This window comes from Gossypium hirsutum, chromosome D05, assembly GCF_007990345.1.
Source record: "Gossypium hirsutum isolate 1008001.06 chromosome D05, Gossypium_hirsutum_v2.1, whole genome shotgun sequence".
Taxonomy (NCBI): domain Eukaryota; kingdom Viridiplantae; phylum Streptophyta; class Magnoliopsida; order Malvales; family Malvaceae; genus Gossypium; species Gossypium hirsutum.
Window position 1 is genome coordinate 11,554,603 of NC_053441.1, and position 21,501 is coordinate 11,576,103.

Here is a 21,501-nt window from a genome sequence, read left to right on the forward strand (position 1 = left end):
GGAAGGGGGAGGAGGGGGCGGACTTCACTTTGCGGCTTGGATAGATTTACCAGGTATGTGTATTTATAAGAGCCGAATTAGGGTTTTCGTTCTACGACCCTGGTCGTTAATTACTATTATGCCCCTTTTCTACTATATAATGGATATGCCTAGCGGATAGCGCCCCCTAATTCTATTCGCTTCTCAGTCTAAATCCCGATTCGTTTGTTTATATTTTTCTATGAAAAATTAAGTTAAATTTTCATTTATTTTTAATAATTTATCAAACCGCAGTCTAAAAACTCTAACTTAATTTTTCTATATAATTGATTTTATTTTGTTAAAATTGAAATGATTTTTTTAAAATGAGATATTTAAATTGATCCACAATTATCTAAAATAATATAATTAATATATTAATAAGAATAAGATTACAAAATAAATAATTTTTTAAAAATTAATATTTACTTTTATCAAATAACATAATTATATTCGATAATTATATATACTAATTTACTAAATAAATTTTTAATATAAATTCAACACTTATAAAATTTAGCTATGAAAATTCAACTTAAATTTTCAATTCTAGACAAGTTTGTTAATATTATTTTTTTGAGTTTAAAAATTCAATATCAAATCATCATCCTAATATTTATCACATTATTATGCATATTTTTAATAAATAAATTATTTCAATTAAAAAATTTATCAAATTACTCTTTGATTCGGTCTCATTCTCCTTCATTACTTTGGGTGTATGTTGATTAATTCTCGTGGAAAATATCATTTTAACGGTTAATGATGAGTGTTTTAATGGAATTTCTACAAAATTTTATCAAATTCGGTTAACTGTTTACTTTCGAAGCCAACTAATCAATATTAAAATTATATAAAATTATAACCAATTTTGGATTAAATTAATTTTAATGACAACACCCACCGGAAGAATTTCTACCCGTGTTGCATTGAGCTATTATGTAGCAACTTCTACTTGTTCAGTTTTTGCTTTCAAATTATGATAGCACATCAAATGGGAAAACAGGGCCCAATCTGGACTAAATTGATTTAAGAGATAAAAAAGAGAGTCCAATATAGGTGGGTGGGATTTGTAAATCATAGTTTTCTCTTTTTTTAAAGAAAACAGACAACCAATTCATTCTGGCTTAATTGAAGGGAACTGTAGAATCCTATCCCCCAACCAAGGCTTTGTCTACCTCTATTTTCTTCTTTGTACACGTATTGTATCTTTACTTCATAATTATTGGTATAAAGCCTATGATCAATATTGTCCAATACAATTATAATTAACCATCTCTATAATAGTCCTATTTGTCTATTATAGTGAGGTAACTGTTATACACCTATAGATCATTGTTGTAAATCTACCATAGAATTCATATCGTAAATTTCTATTAAATGAAAAAAGTGAAAATTATGTTCAATAAAACAAAGTGCGAATCAAACCAACAAAATTAATAGGTGCATGCATTATTGTTTTTATACATAGTTTATTTTACATTCTTTCACATGATTAATTGTGATATTCATAAATCTAACAAGCTCAACTAATCAATAGAAATTATCAAAAATTAAATGAATTAATTAATTTATCATGACTTATTAAATTCAAGTAATCAATTTATAAGTTTATAATGTTTCAAATTTATAATAGAATATTAAATTAGGGAACTTAATAGTTCATTGAACTTAATAGTAAGAATGTTCTTCGTTAATTAACTATAGTTGTTGTTTTTATAAGTGAAAAGTTGTTATAGTGAGTTAAAATAAAACATAAAAAAAACAATTCTACTAGACATGTAGTTGTTATAACGAAATGATGTTATAAAAAAAGGCTCACTAGTTATAAAAGTATTCAACTATAAACTAACATATAATAAAATTGTATTTTGATCACCCAAAAATAAAAATAAAAAATTATTTAATCTATTCAGAAAATGATGAAATAATAAAATCATTACAAGATAAAATCGTATTTTGATCTCTCAAATATTTATAATTCAATTCCGATCCTTCCTAAAGATTTTTTTAATCCCCCTATTTATCTATAATGATAAATTGACTGTAAATATATTTATAATTGATATTATAATAATTGTATTTATAACTTCTTAAAAGAAACCCTTTAATTTATATCTTATGTTTAATTAAGACATTTCACCTTTGGTACAATTATATTATCATATGAGGGAAGAAAAATGTTAACACCAATATTAAAACTTAAAAATTTTTAATATAACTAATATTCATTTTTAATTCAGGAATAATGTATAACAGAAATTCCAAAGGATGTATTAAATGAAATATATATGTATAATTAAAAGTTGAAATATAATACAACTTCACCTAAATTATACATTATATTAGGCCTGACCATTAAACATCTGATCATATCTATGGAGATCATCAAGGGAATAGAGTCGGAGTAAGTCCATATTTTGAAAGGGCCTAAACATCAAGGGGTGAGCTTCATCAATTAGCTCAGCCGGCGCTTCTATGGTCTCACTGCTAAATGAAAACAATGCAAGGCAATATCTTTCTTTGTTCTCCTCCTTAACCACACGGTGAGTTGCTGAGTGTACTCTTCCATTGCTCCATGCCTATCATTCTCAATCATATCATGATTTAATTTAAATAAATTTTAAATCCAAATTCTTAACTTTAGGTCAAATCACAAATGCTTGTTAAAAAAAGGAAAGATCTATTGTTTCAAATTAAATAAATATCTAATTTACTGCTATAACTAAAGTTGTGCAGGTGATCAAACAAGGATTATTTTATTATTTTCTATTTCGGTGGGGTTTCTTGATTATAAATAATAATAATTATAATAGTAAAGGAACTGACCAAGAATGCATCACCGGCCATGACAATGAACATTGAACCAGAGGGCTGAACACAAATCCAATTGCCATCTTTAGTTTTGGTCTCAAGGCCTGCAACTTGATTGTCATGAACTATGGTTAAGAAGCTCTTGTCAGTGTGAGGAAACCCACAGTTATCAATTGTTTCCCCTTCATGAGCACTCTATATTTGATCAGCCGAAGAAGATAACTGGTGGAATCGATGTGAGATTCATAGTATTTTTCTACACCATAGCTTTCAAACACCATCTTTTTCACCATTCGGTCCAGTTGGGATACCAGCTTTGCATACGAATGAACATTTTGACTGAAACAAAATAGTAACAACTTTTGTGACTAATATTCTCAATTTTATGTTTATATATATGTAGGTATGCATGATGAGACGATACGTACCAGAATTTTGGTTGCCATTAGGCCACATGAGATGAGTGAAACTTTGAGTTCCGTCAAGACTGGTAGGGTCATCAATGCCCATGCTTTCACTGAGAGGAATGGAGGGGTGTTTAAAGTAACCGAAATAAGGTTTGTGAGAGGTGTTTTGAAGCTTGGTTTCTAGAGGAAGATCAAACAGTTGTTGCAGGGAGTTAAAGACTTGATCCTGGAGCTGAGATGGAACTTGGTGATAAGGTGTAAGGAAGCAGCCGTATTCTTCAAGCGCTACTCGAACGTCGTTGCATTTGGAGACCCAAGAAGCAGTTCCAGGCTTACAATTCTCATCGAAAAGGTCTACCACTGGGAGCTTGGCAGCAGCTGAGTGGAGAGCCATGGATATTGAAATTTCTGCTGCAATTAAACCTGCCACATGTTTCACCACCGCAAAAATAAGCAGGAATTCGGGGATTTGCATATGAAAACCAAGCTTTGATTAATTTGCTCTAGGATGGAGTAGTAGTCTTTATCAAAAACGATAAAACACCCTTTGATATTCATATACAAGGCTTGAAGATATTGTTTCATCAAAAACGAAGAAAAAGAAAAAAGGTGTAAAGCAGCAATATAGGATTAGATTTTACTGGGGTTGTCATTGTCTAATTATCCTTAGCTTAATAAAGTGAAAACCCAAAACAAAATTCATTGATTAGCTGAGCATCTTTGACAATTTTGCATATGGTTCATTCCTACAAGAAAATTACCTCTAATTCCAGCTTCAGATAATAGACTTTTTCATAGATAAGGAGAATCTTATATCGGTTAAATCCGTCGAATGTAAACCAACTAAATTAAACTATGATTTTGCTTCATGTTTGGGGCAGTCATAAAATCTATGTCATGAACAAAGGAATAGGAACACAACCATATATACTTTTTGACTTGAATACTGCCACCTGTCCTCTAAGACATGTCATTAATAATGTTTGTAAACTATTCTACCTCCCTTGACCTCATTTAATATCCATCTATGGTATTTGAAAAGAAGTCAAAGCCTTTCAATTTATTTAGAGACGAGGATAAATGAATAAGAATTTGACATGAAAGATGATTCCTTTTTTACTTTTACTCTCAGAGCTTAAGTAAATAATATGATCACCTTTTAGCTAACAACGGTCTTAACAATTGCATGCATCATTTGACTTCCTTAAAACAGGATAATATTTAACTCATTCAATAATGAAAATAACGCCTTTGAACCATAAATCTAATCTTGTGCAATTATCGGCACTTTTTTTTTTCCAGAAATGCTCATATATAAAATACATACAAGAATAAAGTAAAAAAGCAAAATAGGCAGCAGATCTCCTTTTTTTTTTGGAAAAAAACCTTTTTACTGTATATTAAAGATGGTTTACTTTTGCCCCCCAATTTTTTTTCTTTAAAAAAAAGGGGCTCCTCTACTGACCGACACAATCATGCATAATAATCAAGAAGGGAAAAAAAAAGGTTTGGAGAAAAAAAATTAAAATTCAAGCCAAATAGTGTTGTTAGTTCTTACCAGTTATTGGCTTCTGTTCTAACAGGACACTTGAAGGAAGCCTAAAGATTTTCCAACTGTTTAGCGCTTTATATGGGGAAAATAGACAGTTAGCCGTCCAGAATTGGAGTCCTTTTGGAAAATAAAAAATAAAAAGATAGAGCTGACTTCCAATTTGTTGAGCTTAGAAAACAACGTTTAATTCGTTCGGCCGACTGACAAATATTTAGTTACAATGCTGAATTTATTATCAACTTCCTATGTACATGGGGCTCCACGCGTTCACAATTTAAAAAATTAAATAAATGTATATATATTCCTCTCTCTATCTGTCTTAATAAATGCGTTAAATTGCCTTTTTCAGGCTAAATCCATGTCTAATCCAGGTTTGTATAAATACAATTTAGTATTTTTGTTAGTTTTTAATTTTAATAATTAAGTACGAGTTCGAGTACGTAGAAACACATTATTTTTTTATTTATAGATTAAGAAAAGATGATGAATAATTTCAAGCATTATGTGATAAATAACCAATATAATTGTTAAATTTTGTTTTTTTGAAAAACACAATTCTCAATTCTTTTATGTATCAATACACTCCAATCCATCAATCTAACCAATTCTTCCCACATTGATGATATGAGGTCGGAAAATTAATACACTCTACAGTTAGCTTATAAGCAGTGTCCCATACTCTTTTTTTTTCTTTCCAGAAAATAAATTCGTGAGAATTCAATATTTAAGTTGGTCAATGATTTGTATTGCACATTAATGCATGAAAATGATATGTTTTACTACAACTTTTCAAAAATGAGATATATAAAATATGTAAGTCTCAAATCGGCCTGAAAATATTTTTCATATATTATTTATGATGTTTTAGTAATTATGAATAAAAAGGTTATACGTGAAGAGTTGTGTCTTTTAATTATTAATCCAAGAAAATATGAAAGGTATAAACTCTACATACTAATATTGCAAAACTCCAAAATAGATATAGTTATAAAAATAAAAAATGTATTAATTTCTCAATTAATGAGATCTTGACATTATTGGTAATACTATGGCTAAAGATTATAGTTTTTGTTTTCTTCTATATGTTTCTTTATTGAATTTCTCAAAGAGTTATTCTTCATATTAAACAGTAATTTGGGGGGACATCTACCAGGTGAGCAACCTATACATGATAATCTTCCATGAAATATACATAATCAGAGATGATTTCGATCCTATCAAATTAAAAATGAGTAGTAAAGTCAATAATTTCTTGTTGGTTCAATTCTAAGTAATTTTATTCTTTTTCCCAATTATTAAATACAAATATGAATAGTTAGAAGAAAAAGAAATTGTCCCGAAAAATAATTTATTTATTTAAAATTTATCAAGATATTGAAAATATTCATATGTTGATTTTGGTACATTAATACCTATATGTTTTTATAATTAACTTTAAGTACAACCATTTTTATTTATTACATATAATTAAGATATGTCCGAACTAACCTAAATTTAAAATATTTTATATTGAAATCAATTTAGGCCCTGTTTGGTAATTGATTGATTGATGATTGCAATGGTTGGTTTGACCAACTTGTTCTACTAATTGATTTGATAAAACTTAGCTGATTGTTGAAAGTTGATATGTGTAAAATGACAAATAAGGATACGACACATTTTATTGTTAAGTATTTATTTGTTTATAATAGTTTAGTCTTTATTGGGTGAAATTATTAAAATAAAATACTATCACCAAGGAACTAAAACATCCATTATGAAAATTAATTAGTGAATATTTTTGAAATTTTAAATAAACAAATTTTTTAAGTTCCTTACTTGCAAACATTAACCTTGTGGAAATTGATAAATATTAATAGTATATCAATATAATTGTAAACTATATTCTTAGTGTTCTTAGTGATAATTGTGTCGCATTCTCGATAAATTTGTCAAGTACCATATTTCAATCAACATAAAGTTGCATAAAAAGTCATTTTATACAAGTAAATTGAAAATAAATTAAGAATACATAAATATTAAAGAAATAGATACAGATACATGTGGCAAATGGAGTAATTTTTAAGCAAGTATGATCAGATATGTCATTCCACATATCTAATTCCTAAAGAGCTGTGAAAAAAGTTGCACATCCTAATGTTTTTTTGTCTTGGAGGTTTTAGCTTAACAAGCTCTTACAAATCTTTATTCATCAAACTCTTTTAATTAAAATAATTTGATGAGGATAATATAACATTGACTTATATTATGTAAAAGGATTAGTATTAAAATTTTCATTGCAAAATGTCATTATCAACTGTTGATTTCTGTTTGTGATCATTGTCTAATCATAATAGCTGCGAAAATCGTATGTTAGAAATTGTGATATATATATGTATATTTAAAAAAAGAGAAACATATGCTAAGTTCATGAATTTGAACATAAAAGGTATAAAATTAAGACAAGATATTGACCTTCGTCACTAACAAAGGCTATAATATTTAAACCATCTTCATTATAAATTAATTTATGTACCACCACTTTTATAAGTTATTTTCAATTAATTCGTGGTTGGCACGAGTCTATTACTTGAACTTCATACTTTAAAACTTTCAACACGTGGCAGGAAAAATATATTTTAAAATCAATTTTTAATTCTTTCAATAAAAAGCATTTGACTACCAAATTCAGGCATTCTATTCCTAAATAAAGAAAAGGAAAACGAATATTTTTTCAACGTTGCTAACTAAACATGTTTCGTTGATCTTGTTTTTTTTTTTTTTGCAAATATGTCAACTAATATACTGTTTTATTTACCAATAATAAATTAAAAAACTAACATTTTCAATATAAAATTATTATAATTTTTTTATAATAAAAATGGTTTGAGGAGGTTATTATTATCTAACCCTTTCAACATAACCAAAGGCTGTTTAAAAACTACGTATGATTGATAGCAGGGTCGTCTACTGCTACGAGAAATAATATATAATTTGGAAACTTGGAGGCAGCTTAATTACAAGTGTTACAAGAAAAGGATCCAAGACCTCGAATATGTAGTTAAGGTCAAAGCAAAAAGTAAACCACTTAATTAAAGTGGGTGGCCAGTCAACAACAATGAAGGTGCCCAAAAATATTAAATTGAAAATTGAAGACCTAATCTTTAGGTTTAGTCGGTTAATTCATGCAGATATTCAAACAAAGAAATAGCTGATGGGAAACATAACAAGAGCCATTTTATGTATACTACACAATCTACGGTTAGATAAAGAAAAAGGCCCTTCATCCTTTCTGTTCTTGGAGGACTATATACATACAGATGATGATGATATGATGCATGTTTTTTTCAGACCAATGATGTTCCTGTGTTTTTCACTATTTATTGATGATTGCAGCCAATAATCACCAGTTCCCCAAATCAAGAGTTGCCCAGCTGACATTGGCACAATACAGTCCTTATATCCCAGTTTCGCAGCTGTACTGACTCTTTTGTCCATCCTCCGTACCTAAAAAAGCAATACAACAAATTTTAGCATCTTTCCGTATAATCCCAGTTTCGCAGCTCTTTTTCTCGCTTCTGTCTAATGCTTGGACATCTTGGTTGTGGTTGATTTTGACGACTGTTGTTTTCTGTTATGAAATGAATGAAAGTGTTTTTGGCCAACAACAACAACAACCAAAAAAAAAAAGAACACTAAAAGAACCACATGCTAAGGATGAAGGGATAGTAGCCCCCAACTTTGAGCCAGAAGAGGCAGACACTGAACCAGAGAGAAGAAACAGTAAATAGTAACTCTTACTTTGGCTTGAATCTTTATGCCAGCTTGCTTGTCAAAGAATCATAGCCTAGTAAAAGTAGAATACTCAAATCTAGAGCTAACAGGAAATGTAAAACGCACACAGATAATCGCTTCCTAATTCAAGAGTTCTTAGTTCAGTATAGGAGAAGAAACAGCGTAAGATAATAAAGCAAATAACTCTTAAACCATTAAGATTCATTGTTGAGTAATCTTTAAAAATAATAATAAGGGTCACTCCTACTTCAATAGGAGAGTAGAATTTGCTGATACTCATACAGCTACTCTTAGAATTGAGATTAGCATCTAGATAAAATTCCGCATCAATTAACCAAAACCTGAACATTGTGATTACAACTGATAAACGAACATTTAACTACCTCAACTTAGAAATCACAACATATGGTATAAGATACCTAAAGGAATAAAGCTACAAAAATAACAAGTACAATATCAAAAAGACAACAAGGACAAAATGTTACAGGTGAACCTAATAGAACTTAGACAGATAATCATGTTAGCTCCGCTTGCTCAGATTCCATTCACATGCATAGAAATGGTTGAGCTAGATAAACACAATGCCTACACAGGATCGAAGAAGTCCATTTACCTTGATATCAGTACCAGTGTATAGATATAGTCCGTTTGCTCAAATCTTCATGCATTTGGTTCTGCTACTAATTTGTTCAACACTCTACCACGTTGAAGGCAGAAATAGATTTAACTCAAATTAGGGTACTATTATTATTAGTACTAACTGCTCAGGTTTCTGACTTTTCAGTATGTGCTTGTAAAGCATGATGCTGCTGACAGACCAAGATGACACATCAGAGAAACTAACCTCTTCGCCAGAGACACATACAACAGAAGCAGGTCGATCTGAGTCATGTCCGTCAGCAATTAGTGCCGCCGTCTTTCAAGTAAGACGTGAACTCAATATTATAATAAGACGGCCATTTCCAACAAACGAATGAGCAGATCATATGAGTTGACGACAGAAGAGTTTCCTTTTTCAAAAAGAAAAATTTCCAGAACAAGATAACAAAGAAAAGCACGAACACTGGCTCTTAAATGCTGCAAACTTCTACCTGCAACAGTAGGGTACTCTTTCCGACGCCAGGATCACCACCAATCAAAACCAATAAACCTGTAAACAAGGAAATTTAGACACACTTGGCATAATTTTCATTAAGAACTCAATATATTACATTGAAGCAATTATACAGATGCATTTGGATCACATCACAATATATTGTTTTCTTTTTTAGAAGCAATAAAATCAAAATTGATCAATAGAGAAAGATTATAAACATGGACGAACCAGGAACAAGGCCACTGCCAAGCACCCTAGCAACTTCAGTTCCAAAGGGTCCAAGCCTACATATCAACCATACATATGTGCCCGAGTACAATGTTGTTAAATCTTAATAAGATTCGGAAAAGGAATAACCAAACTAACAGTGGAATCCGATAATTCATCTTCTCAATCCCACTCAAAACATCAATCAATCCAACTGTTTTCACGTCCCCTGCATCCTTTGGTAGCCAAGAACGCTCTACAGACATTGGCCAAGAAGCTGCACCCATGTTATCTAATTTGGGAGTAAGGGACAACTAGTTAACTGTTACTGCATTTTAAAATGAAATTCGAAAAGAGTGAAGAAAAAGTTATGTGGCATAAGGTTGTTTGGTATCTACTTCTTATACCAGAACAATCTTTTCTCTAACTTTGATGGCTATTATGAATAAATTTTCCACAAATGACAGGCTTATTAAAGAGAGATGAGCATAGAGGGTCATTGTCTACTATGCCAAGGAAACCATGAAACAAAGGATCATCTATTTGTTGTTTATGTGTTTGCTAAATCTGTATAAGGCAGTGTTTTGGGACAATGTAATATTTAGAGAGATGTTATGGAATGGCAACAAGAACTTCAACGGCTTTGCACGAGACTCAAGGGTAAGGCTCTTATTGTTTACATCTTGGTAAAAGTACCATGAAGGTCCCAGTACTAAGAGTTAAATTGCATTTTGCCTCCTCTATTAAAAAAATGAGCAAATTAGTCCCTATACATTAAATCATAGAGCCAATCAGTCCTTTCTATTAAAAATTTCATCCATTTGTACTGTTAAAAACTGACGTGGCTGATGGAATAACCAAACAGTGACACATGATGTGCCACGTGTACCTCATGTTACAATGATCAGTTTTTAACAATAAAAATAGATAAAATTTTAACAAGAGGACCAGTTTGCTATTTGATCTAATGTATAGGGGCTAATTTGCCCATTTTTTGAGTAGAGGGGACAAAATGCAATCCAACTCCTAATACAAAGCCTCTATCATACACTTACCTTGAAAGCTTTCATCTAATTAATAATGTAAATATTCAACTTTGTGCAGCTTGGAGTATCCTAAGAGGTTGGTAAACTTGGCTACTAATTACAAAATTTCATTTCTTTGTAACAAGCATTGTACTAGAAGTTTTTTTTTTAGGCAATTTTATTGCTTTATTAGATAAATAAACAAATCTTATAAAAAAATATTTTTAAATAATAAAATTTGACTTTTTTACACTTCGGTTTTATTTTATTTTATTTATTAGTACATAAATTAAATTGATCGGTTTAAAAGTGTAAAAATTAATTTGAAACTGTAACACCTCTTACCCGAGACCGTTTCTGGATTCGAGCATGAGGCGTTACTTGACTTAACTTAAAAGTTCGGGGCATAAAATTTTACTTTTGAAATTAATTTCACTATTCACAACAAATCTATCCACCTGCGCAGCAGTTACTAAATTAATTATAACTCGAGCTAAAAAACTCAAAATTTAGATCCATAAATTTTCCCTGAAACTAGACTCATATATCATTTTACCATAAAATTTTCAGAATTTTTGGTTCAGCCAATTAGTACAGTTTATTAGTTAAATTCTCTCATGTTTCACTAATCGACTGTCCTGACCTCTTGTCACTAAAATTTAATTATCTCATTTTAAAGACTTCATATGGTGTTCTCACTTGTTTCTACAGAAAATAGACTCAATAAGGAATCTAGAAATATAAATTACAACTCATAAATATTTTTGTACAATTTTTAATGATTTTTCAAAGTTAGAACAGGGGATTCCGAAAACCACTTTGACCTTGTCTAACTAAAATGCAAATATCTCAGAATACATAATTCCTTTGTCTACACTGTTATTTTTCTATGAAAATAGACTCAATAAAATTTAATTCTATATCTCATCCACCCTCTAATTCATTTGCTATCATCCTTGGTGATTTTTTAAAATCACGTCACTACTGCTATCTCAAAACTGATTCACTACCAATTTTTACTTTTTCATGATTTCTAGACATAATTTATCACCTAAACTTTTATAACAACAAACACCTTCATACTTAGCCATTTTAATAACTATTCGTCATCAAATATTTACATATCATCTTTTGGTCATAATTTAAGAATATACAATCGAAATGACTAAGTCCCTATACATGCCATGTCCTAGACATGGTCTTACGGGGGACCTCTCTCCTCAGTGCCAACGCCATGTCCCAGACATGGTCTTACATGGGACCTCTCATAGTCTCAATGATGCCAATGCCATGTCCCAGATATGGTCTTACATGGGATCTCATCACCCAAATGTCATGACCTTTGTATCCGATACATTCCTAATATTTTAAGGGGACTTTTTAATACTAATTCTCTATCATCTCATACTTGAGTCAACATTAAATAATTTCATAAAATAAATACATAATTGCTGAAAAATAGCAGCATTAATAATAATTATTGAAATATTGTATTTATTTACCGTAAACTTACCTCGGTACAAAATTTGACCAAATCTAGCAACTTCGTCCTCCATCTTTTTCTTTCCCCGGTCTAACTCCTAATTTTGTTCTTCTTGATCTATACTAGCAAATTTAGCTTATTTAATACTCACATTCATCAAAACAATCCTTGACTCGAACTTTGAAAAATTATGATTTTGTCCCTAAACTTTTACATAATTACACTTTTGCCTCAAAGCTCAGAAATTAAACTTCATCTCTTATTCTTATGTTTTATGATACGCTGAACATTTTTCCCTTCTATGACAACATGAAATTTTCACTCTAGCATGCACTTATGATCATTAGGTATTTTTACCGATTATGTTGTTTTACTCGTTTTCACTTAAAATCACTTAGCAAAAGTTGTTTAACATAATTTTAAGCTTCATATTCTACCATAAAACATCAAAATAAACACATTTCACCTATGAGTATTTTTCCAAATATAAACCCTAGGTTAAATTATTGCTAGAATAAGCTAAATCAAGTTACCGGGACTACAAAAACGTAAAGAATTAAAAAAGGGGCTTGGAATAACTTATTATGGAGTTTGGAAGCTTGAAAACCCTAACTATGACTTCCCCTTGCTATTTTAGTTCACCATGAAGAAGATGAGCACATTTTGCCATCTTTTTCCCTTTTTTAATTCTTTTTATTACTAAATTACCAAATTGTCCCTAACTTAAAATTTTCCTATTTCACTTATCTCATGTCCATTTTTGTCTACCAACTTAATAAATGGTCTAATTATCATATAAGACCCTCCAATTTAAATTTTTATAACAATTAGACACCTCTAACATGTAGAACTCAACTTTTTCACTTTTTACAATTTAGTCCTTTTGACTAAATTGAGTGCCCAAACGTCGAAATTTTTGAACAAAATTTTCACAAAATCATTCTGTAAAATTTTAGACCATAAAAATATAAGAAAAATAAATTTATTCTCATCGGATTTGTGATCCCGAAACCACTATTCCAACTAGGCCCAAAATCGAGATGTTACAGAAACCATCTTTAAAATAGAACTTATAAGATACTTTCAAAAACTATTAATCAACCTCAACATATGACGTCAATATAGAAATTCACATGATTTTTGTTTTAAAACTTGAGATATCGAAATCTGACCGGAAAATGAAAAGGGTATAACCACCTTTTTGTAGTTGTAAACGTGAAACCATGGTAAAGCAAAATTGTAACTTTGAAAAATGATTACTTAATCAAGATTGAAAGTTACAGTGCTCTCTACTAGTTAAACTCATTAGCGAGGGACATACCGATGGCACTCATATTGCTAACATTCAATCTCTCTGTAATAGAGGATGGCAGCTAAGGTTTTCACACATACAATGGAATCATAATAAGTGCACTGACTTTATGGCCAAGATGAGAAGATTGGTAGGAACATGGATTTGTTTATGTCACGCTGGGCATGTTGCAATGAGATTGAATGCTATCGTATAATCATATCGATGTTTTTAAGTTTGGTTATGTCAAAGTTTTTTTAAATCCTCTTTATTTTTATCAAAAAAGTGTTTAATTAAACAATTTGTTTGATTAATATTATTGTTTGTTCAATGTGATGATAAAATTAAAAAAAGATTAATTATTACAATAATTAATATTTTTTATATAATGATAAAAGCGTTTCAACGCATTCGAACTCACGTCGTCTTAATACTAATTGAACTAAAACTTAATTAATAATAAATGATTAATATTAGTTTTATTATTATCATATAATAGTTAACAATATATTAAAAATATTTTTATAATATTAATTTAGTATTATAATAAAAAATAAAAATATTATGATTAGTTAAAAAATTTCTCCCAAACTCAATGATTTTTATAGAAGAATAGAGTATAGATATGATACTTATTATATTTATTTTGTAATAATATATACAAAATAAATACAATCTATAAAAAATAATTATTTAGTTTAATATTTAAGATTTAATTGAAAAATCTTGTCAAAACTCAACCTACTAAATTTGTATACTATTTCTACTTTTATGTTGTATAATTAAAATTTATTATGATAATTTAATTTAATTTCTATTTATTATTTAATTATTTTACAATTACTATCTAATATGAAAATGAGTTAGGTAAAAGAAATATAAAAAATGCTTTACAATTATTTAAAAAAAATTCTTGACATTATTTTATTAAAGGAGCGAGGTAGGGGATATTCGTCCCCTATTCTAAAATCTAAAGACTCCTTTACCGGCTTCAAAAATAAAAAATAAAAAACCTTTACTAAATTATCAAAATTTTTAGGATAAATTATATTAGTAGTCACCTAATTATCAATAATTTTTTTAGTTATTCAATTATGAAAAGTTATAAATTAGTCACCTAATTATTAGTATTTTTTTCCACTTAATTATAAAAAGTTATAAAACGGTGACCCAACTATTTAATTTTATCTTTTTTGGTCACCAGACTAATGATGTTAGCTTTTAAAATTGGCACAAAAGTAATTTTAACCCTCAACATAAATAAATTATGTCAATTTAGTCTTAATTCTAAAAATAATAATCATTAACAATTACACATTGTGTAACTTTATGTCAATTTTTTTAGTTTTTTTTTGTGACATTAAGAGTTAATTTTAAAAGAATGAATGAAGATAAAAATTATTATTTTGGATTTTGGGGTGTTTTTATTTATTTTTATATTTTTCAATCAAATTTATCTAATAAGTTTATTTTTTTAATTTTTTAGGTGTAAAGGCCATAAAAAATAAAACTACAAAAAAGATCAAATTGTACAATATGTAAATGTTGAAGGTTAATTTTTTTTAGAATCAAGACAAAATTGAGACAATGTTTAAATGTTGAAGGTTAAAGTTGTTATTATGCAATTTTAAAAGTTGCCACAGTTCTAATGACAAAAAAAGATAAAATTAAATAGTTGAATAATTATTTTATACTTCTCATAATAATAAGAAAGAAATTTATTAATAATTAGATGATCATTTTATAATTTTTTATTATAAATTTAGTAATAGTTGAGTTAGTTTACCCAAATTTCCATAACCATTCAAAATGCTTTTGGGCGAATCAAGCATGGGAAAGCGTGAAAAGAAAGTTCTGGAATTGTTGAGATGGACTTGGAAATCCCCACAATTCACGCACACAAAGAAAGGAATCCATTTCACTATAAAACCATTCGAAAGCTATGCTCTATGTAAAATGCACGCTTCTCTCAATTACGGTTTAATATAATTTAAATAAATAATATTTTGTGGGATGAGTTTTAGTTTAATTAATTTTATTGTTGTTATAATAATTATGAATATATGCATTTTAGTGTGATTAAATATGCATTATTTGAGACTTTAAGATTTAGAGTTGGTGGATAATAATAAAAATTATATCTTATTTTTAATTTAATTTATATCAGTTATTATCTGTTTACTCTAAAGTGAGAATAATACATTCCTATACAATTATATTATTTAATAATTATAAATTTTAAAACTTCAAAAATCACTTATTTTATGATTTTAATTTAATTATATAGTATATTATATTATTTGGATAGAATTAAATAGAATTTAAAATAAATAAATTGAATATCTCATTTTCTAATAAAAAAGAGAAATTTTATTTTAAAAAATAAAATCAACAATATTTTTCTTAATATTAAGTGATAAATAACTCTCTACTAATTTATGCTATTAGTCCAGTGTGTATATTTTAGATCTAAATTCTTTGAGGAAAAAAATTTAAAAGTTATGTTTTCACGCATACACCAAGGTAGGGAAATCAAGTGGCTCATCTTTTGGCCACAAAATGTTTAAGGGGAGAAAGAAACACTTATCTTCTTAATGGGGTGCCGAATTTTGCAGAGGAAGCGGTGGAGAAAGATCACCAGGGTGTGATTTCTTCAGAGTTGACCTAGAATGTGAAAATGAAATCGATTTTAGAGGTTGTTTGGTTGAACACCAATTGCAGGAAGTAGAAACGAAAAAAAGAAAGAGTTAGGAGGGGAAGATAGGAAATGAGATTTTCAAATCAACGGGGAATGTTTCAGTCTTAGGAAATAAGATGTTTTGTTTTAGGGAAAAAAATGAATGGACTTCTCGTTTCAAATCGTAGAGTCCATTAGTAAAATTGGGGTAAAAGTAAATATTTTTAAAAAAGGTGATTAGTTTATCTAGATGATTTTAATTCTCAAAGTTTTGACGGTTTATTTTGATATTAAATTTTTCAATAATCAATAAAATACTGTAATTGTATTAAATAGGTAATAATATTTTAAAAAAAATTATATTAAGTAAAGTTGAATACCAATTATAACACAAAGTTCAGTAGCAATTATAACACGTTGAAGATTTTAAATATTAATTTTTTAATTGAAAAGTTTCAATATTTTATCAACATATTTAGACCAAAAAATTATATATAACTTAAACATATTTTTTCCATCATTGTGGGAATTTCATGAAATAGAAAAAAACACAGAAAGTTAGATTCTTAATTTCATTTAAAAAATAATTGTAAGAAAACAAATAAATATATGTAATCCCATCCATTTCAGGAGCAAATGGAGGGACAAGTGATGTCCAAATTTATTATTCCAATTTCCAAACAGAAAATCAAACTCACGATCTAAATTAATTAATGGGGGCATGTATTTTATTTTATTTTATTTGCAGCGTCTACTTGTAATAAAATCAGCCAAGAATTCATACCTTGAATACTCACCATTAACAAACAAGAAAAGTAAACTCACTCTCTCCATCTTTTTCAGCTTACTTACATTCCAGCATGCTATAAATACATAAATCAATTAGAGGTGTCCATAGTCGGGTTAGATCTAATAAAAAAAATTAGGCCTCTTTGTTATGTTTGGGATCGGTTTAACCCGAAAAATGTGTCTAAAATTTTATCCAAACCCGGCTCGGATAAAAAATGTTGAAACTCGAGCCCAGCTCGACCATATCAATTTTTTATATAATTTTTTAAAAAAATATAATACATAAGAAATACTAAAAACATTAAAATAAATGTTTTCTAACAAATTAGAAATAAATTAAAAAAAAAGTATATACACTCAAATAATATTAAGAGATGTGTAACTTAATAATCAAATGACTCTAAAATAGTAACAAAATTAATAATAAAATAAAAGTTATACAATATTCAAATAATAATAATAATAAAATAATAACAACATAAGAGTGAACTGATAGCAAAATTGTAAAAAAAACAGAAAAAAAAACAGCAAGAACAATAAAAAAAAAGCAATAGTTTTTTTTTTTTTTTGTATATTCGGCCTGGGTTGGGATCGGGGTCAAAAAAGTCTTACTCGAGGTTCAGCCAATTTTCTAAACAAACCTTTTTTTTTTAACCAAGTCAATTTTTCAAACATATATTTTTATTTAACCCTCCCTTTTTCGGGTAAACCTTCGGGTTGAGCCGGATGGACTTAGCCCATGCATAAGTCTAAAACCAACTACCAACCAAGCATTTATTTTGTTCTCACAAGATCACAGTTCGTGTGCAACTTTGATACAATGATCTGTACTGCTTCATTACTGACACCCAAATCAAGTCCCAAAATAAACCAACCCCAACTAATAGGTATGTTGGTTCTCTTAATGCGTTTTGAGGATCGTTCTTTAATAGCAAAGTCGTTTCTGAATGGGTTTCTCTTATTTGCTTAATTCGTACGTTCCCTATTCCTTGTCTGTTAATCTAAGATGGGTTAAACAACTGTTTTTGGGTTTTGCCTTTTGAGCTTATATGATCTGTAGGTGTTTAATATTAGCATGCTTGAATTATGATAGTCAGTCTTTTTCTTTTTTCCTTCTCTCTTTGGTTGTCCATCTTTCTATTTCTGAACATGCAATTTTTTTCTTGTTACCTTTTAGATTTTTCTTTTTATAAAATGGATCGTCTGAGTTTTTTGTTTGCCTAACTTGGTTATCATCAATAACGTGCTCTTCTTTTGTTGTTTTCTTCTGATTATGAGTTTTTTTCACCATGTGGATGGAAGTTGATGACGAAGGGGACTTTATAATCTCGCTTTGTCTGAATCACTGAATGAAAATTCGTGGAAATTAGATGCTGTTGGTTGTGATGTCAAGAGAAAAGAGCGTTTTAAGGGCTCTTTTATTGAAACTTGGGATTGTTGTTGCTATCTCTTCTGCTGGTTTTGTATATTCTAGACTTAGAGCAAGAATGACCAAACCGTATTTGCCTCCACCTTCATCACTGCCTGTTTCAGGTTTGGGGGGTTTAGCCTTGCGTTTATCTTTTTTGAACTTGATTAATTCAATTGCATACTGAACTTTCTAGTTGCTTTGATCGTACAGGTTGTTGCAGTGAGGTTGAATCAAGAGGAATCGATCAGGGTAAAGACTATGTTCCGGACTTAAGGTCGGCCGCAGCTTCTGGTCCTGTAAGTTTTCCTGTACAGACTATGTATCCTTTTTGTGTTTTGGGGTGCGAATGAATTGTAAGGCTGCTTTAAAAACTATAATGCCTTGGTATAGAGTTTGATAGGAGATCTTCTTGCTTAAGATTCAAGTAAACAACTAAACGATACTATCGGTGGTTCTGTTACCACTTCATCATGACTTGTGTCACTATTAAAAGTTTTGAATTATCAACTAGTCTGCATAGAGGTTTGCCTCTCGCAATGACATGTTTAATCCAGCAATCCCATTACTTATGGATGAATTGCTGGCACTGGTGAATAACATAGTACAGAGGATCTTTTTGCCTTCATTTCTTTTTTCGCTATTTAGCTGTTCTTCCTATCTGCTAAAACCTTTAAATTACATGCCTCTGCTGATTCTGTTTCCTGACTATGGTATTTTGGTTTCCCTCGGGCAGGAAGAAACATCGGCGCAAGGAGCTTCTGTTGGTCTTTCTTCAAGCGCTAGACATGGCAGAGACGTGCTTCTCTGGCAAGAGTTTAATGATCTTGTTGAGGAATTTGACACTTCAAGAGCATTTAGAACTGCTGGAAAGGATGGTTATGAGCAAGAGATCAAGCACCTTAGAAATATGGTAAGGGTGCTTAGGGAGAGGGAGCAGAATCTCGAGGTCCAGCTGCTGGAATATTATGGCCTTAAAGAACAAGAATCAGCAGTTGAGGAGCTCAAAAACCAGTTGAAAATAAACAATATGGAGACCAAGCTTTTCACTCTCAAGATTGCGTCCTTACAGTCGGAAAACCAAAGATTAGAAAAACAAGTTGCTGATCATGAAAAAGTCGTAGCCGAGCTTCAGACTGCTAAATCTAGAATTAAGGTGCTTAAAAAGAAACTTCGGCATGAGGTTGAGCAGAATAGAGAGCAGATTCTAAGTGTTCAAAAGAGGGTGGCTAGATTACAAGAGCAAGAAGTCAAGGTTTCTGCGGATAATCACGATGCTAAATCAAAGTTAGGAAGTTTAAAGGTTTTGGAAGGTGAGGCAGAAGAGTTGAGGCAATCTAATGCGAGATTGCAGATAGAAAATTCGGAACTGGCTCGGAAGTTGGAGTCAACCCAAATCCTAGCGAATTCTGTTTTGGAGAATCCTGAGGTAGTCAGTTCATCTGTGTTGAATCCTCTTCCTTTATGTTGTTATTAATATCATTGTTCTACGATTGTGATTTGGTTGCAGGCAGAAGCATTAAACAAAATGCGCGAGTGTTTGATGCTAGAAAACGAAGACTTGAAGAAGCGAATGGAACAGCTCCAGGAAGATAGATGCGCCGATGCTGAAGAACTAGTGTATCTCCGATGGATAAACGCTTGCTTGCGGTATGAGCTGAGAAATTTTACACCCATTCCTGGTAAAACAGTTGCTAAAGACCTAAACAAAAGTTTAAGCCATAAGTCGGAGGAGAAAGCCAAACAACTAATACTTGAATACGCTCGCGCTGAAGGAATGGATAGCATGGATTTTGATTGTGATCAATGGTCCTGCTCCCAAGCCTTCTATAGTACCGACAACGGAGAAGCAGATGATTTTTCATTCGGGAATTCATCCGCTAAGAAAACCCCGAATTCAAGAAGGATTAAGTTTTTCAAGAACCTCAGGAGATTAATACTGGGAAAGGACGTTCATAATCAGAGCCAGGCTTCATCAACGAGCAAAACCGATAATCCCGAAGACTTCGATTCATCAACCTGGAGTTCAGGTAGAGGGAATGATTTCGTAAACATGCTACAAAGCAATAGTGATAGGTTCACAACTCCACCTCAGAGTTCACCTTCAACCTTTTTGGATGTTGATCAAATCAAAGACACAGAGAAGCTCCGAAGAAACAGCGACTGCGGTCCTTACGGATATAGAAAACACAACATTGCAGGCAGGGAAGATACTTTGGACTCTCCTCTTGATCGAGCTTCCTGTTCTCATCGGAAATCTGACGTTATGAAGTTTGCAGAAGCATTAAAACAGTCAGGAACAGGAGGAGAAAAGCCTCAGAGAGCAGCAGGCATTATATAATTATTAGTTTGACACAATACTGAGTATGTACTCCGAATCCACACGTTTCTGCTTACTCTCCACATTTTGTATCTTTGTACTATTAATTGAATTTATCTTTCTCAAATTGTTTTAACCATTTATTTTGAACAGTTCAAAGACATATAATATAGCAGAAACATCATATTAGTTTGAAATTTTACATAACAAATACAATTATATTGATAAATTTAATGGTTCAATCATTAAAATATTAATCATAAAAGGAGATACGAAATAGTATAAAACTATTCTAATTTTACACCGAATTCTTCTCTCAAAAATAAAACATGTAAAACTGATTACTAGTTAACTTCTTTCTAAATAATAAAAATATTTAAATTTAGTTTTAAACTATATCTTAATGTTCTAAATATTACAAGTGTATGGCAACGTCAATAAAAAAATTATATAGAAAAGAAATAAGTTAGTTTCAAAAGAAAAAAAAAGATAAGTTGAGACTTGGAAGAGGAAAATTTTCTTTTAAGGTTAAAATTGAGTTATAAAAGTTAAAATGTAATTTTGTTAATATATTAATTTAAAGGAGTTATATTAAAATTTCATTATTTTTGAAGACCCATCTCCGCTTAGGCTGAAGTTG

At 30.1% G+C, this 21,501-nt stretch overlaps 2 protein-coding genes and 1 pseudogene across 6 annotated transcripts; 1 reads left to right on the forward strand and 2 right to left on the reverse strand.

Annotated features, from left to right (window-relative positions):
- Nucleotides 1–2,271: 2,271 nt before the first annotated feature.
- Nucleotides 2,272–4,900, reverse strand: LOC107903215 (2-oxoglutarate-dependent dioxygenase AOP2-like; annotated as a pseudogene).
- A 2,860-nt stretch (nucleotides 4,901–7,760) lies between these two features.
- Nucleotides 7,761–13,138, reverse strand: LOC107906130 (DNA repair protein RadA). Of its 4 annotated transcripts, none has more exons than XM_041093730.1 (6): nucleotides 12,407–13,138; nucleotides 10,028–10,124; nucleotides 9,890–9,945; nucleotides 9,657–9,715; nucleotides 9,410–9,481; nucleotides 7,761–8,277 (listed from the first exon to the last, which is right to left on the reverse strand). In XM_041093730.1, exons 1-6 carry the CDS (start codon nucleotides 12,447–12,449, stop codon nucleotides 8,077–8,079), a joined length of 528 nt encoding a protein of 175 aa, XP_040949664.1. In that variant the 5' UTR covers nucleotides 12,450–13,138; the 3' UTR covers nucleotides 7,761–8,076. The 4 variants fall into 4 exon arrangements, 3 of the variants coding, with proteins under 3 accessions (XP_040949664.1, XP_040949663.1, XP_040949665.1); XM_041093729.1 differs by having other exon boundaries at nucleotides 10,028–10,160; XM_041093731.1 differs by having other exon boundaries at nucleotides 7,761–9,262; nucleotides 10,028–10,160.
- Nucleotides 13,139–17,937: 4,799 nt separating this feature from the next.
- On the forward strand, nucleotides 17,938–20,988 carry LOC107906129 (protein CHUP1, chloroplastic). Of its 2 annotated transcripts, none has more exons than XM_016833012.2 (5): nucleotides 17,938–18,020; nucleotides 18,436–18,666; nucleotides 18,755–18,840; nucleotides 19,278–19,970; nucleotides 20,052–20,988. In XM_016833012.2, exons 2-5 carry the CDS (start codon nucleotides 18,504–18,506, stop codon nucleotides 20,880–20,882), a joined length of 1,773 nt encoding a protein of 590 aa, XP_016688501.2. In that variant the 5' UTR covers nucleotides 17,938–18,020; nucleotides 18,436–18,503; the 3' UTR covers nucleotides 20,883–20,988. The 2 variants fall into 2 exon arrangements, with proteins under 2 accessions (XP_016688501.2, XP_016688500.2); XM_016833011.2 differs by having other exon boundaries at nucleotides 17,985–18,106.
- The last annotated feature ends 513 nt before the right edge of the window (nucleotides 20,989–21,501 follow it).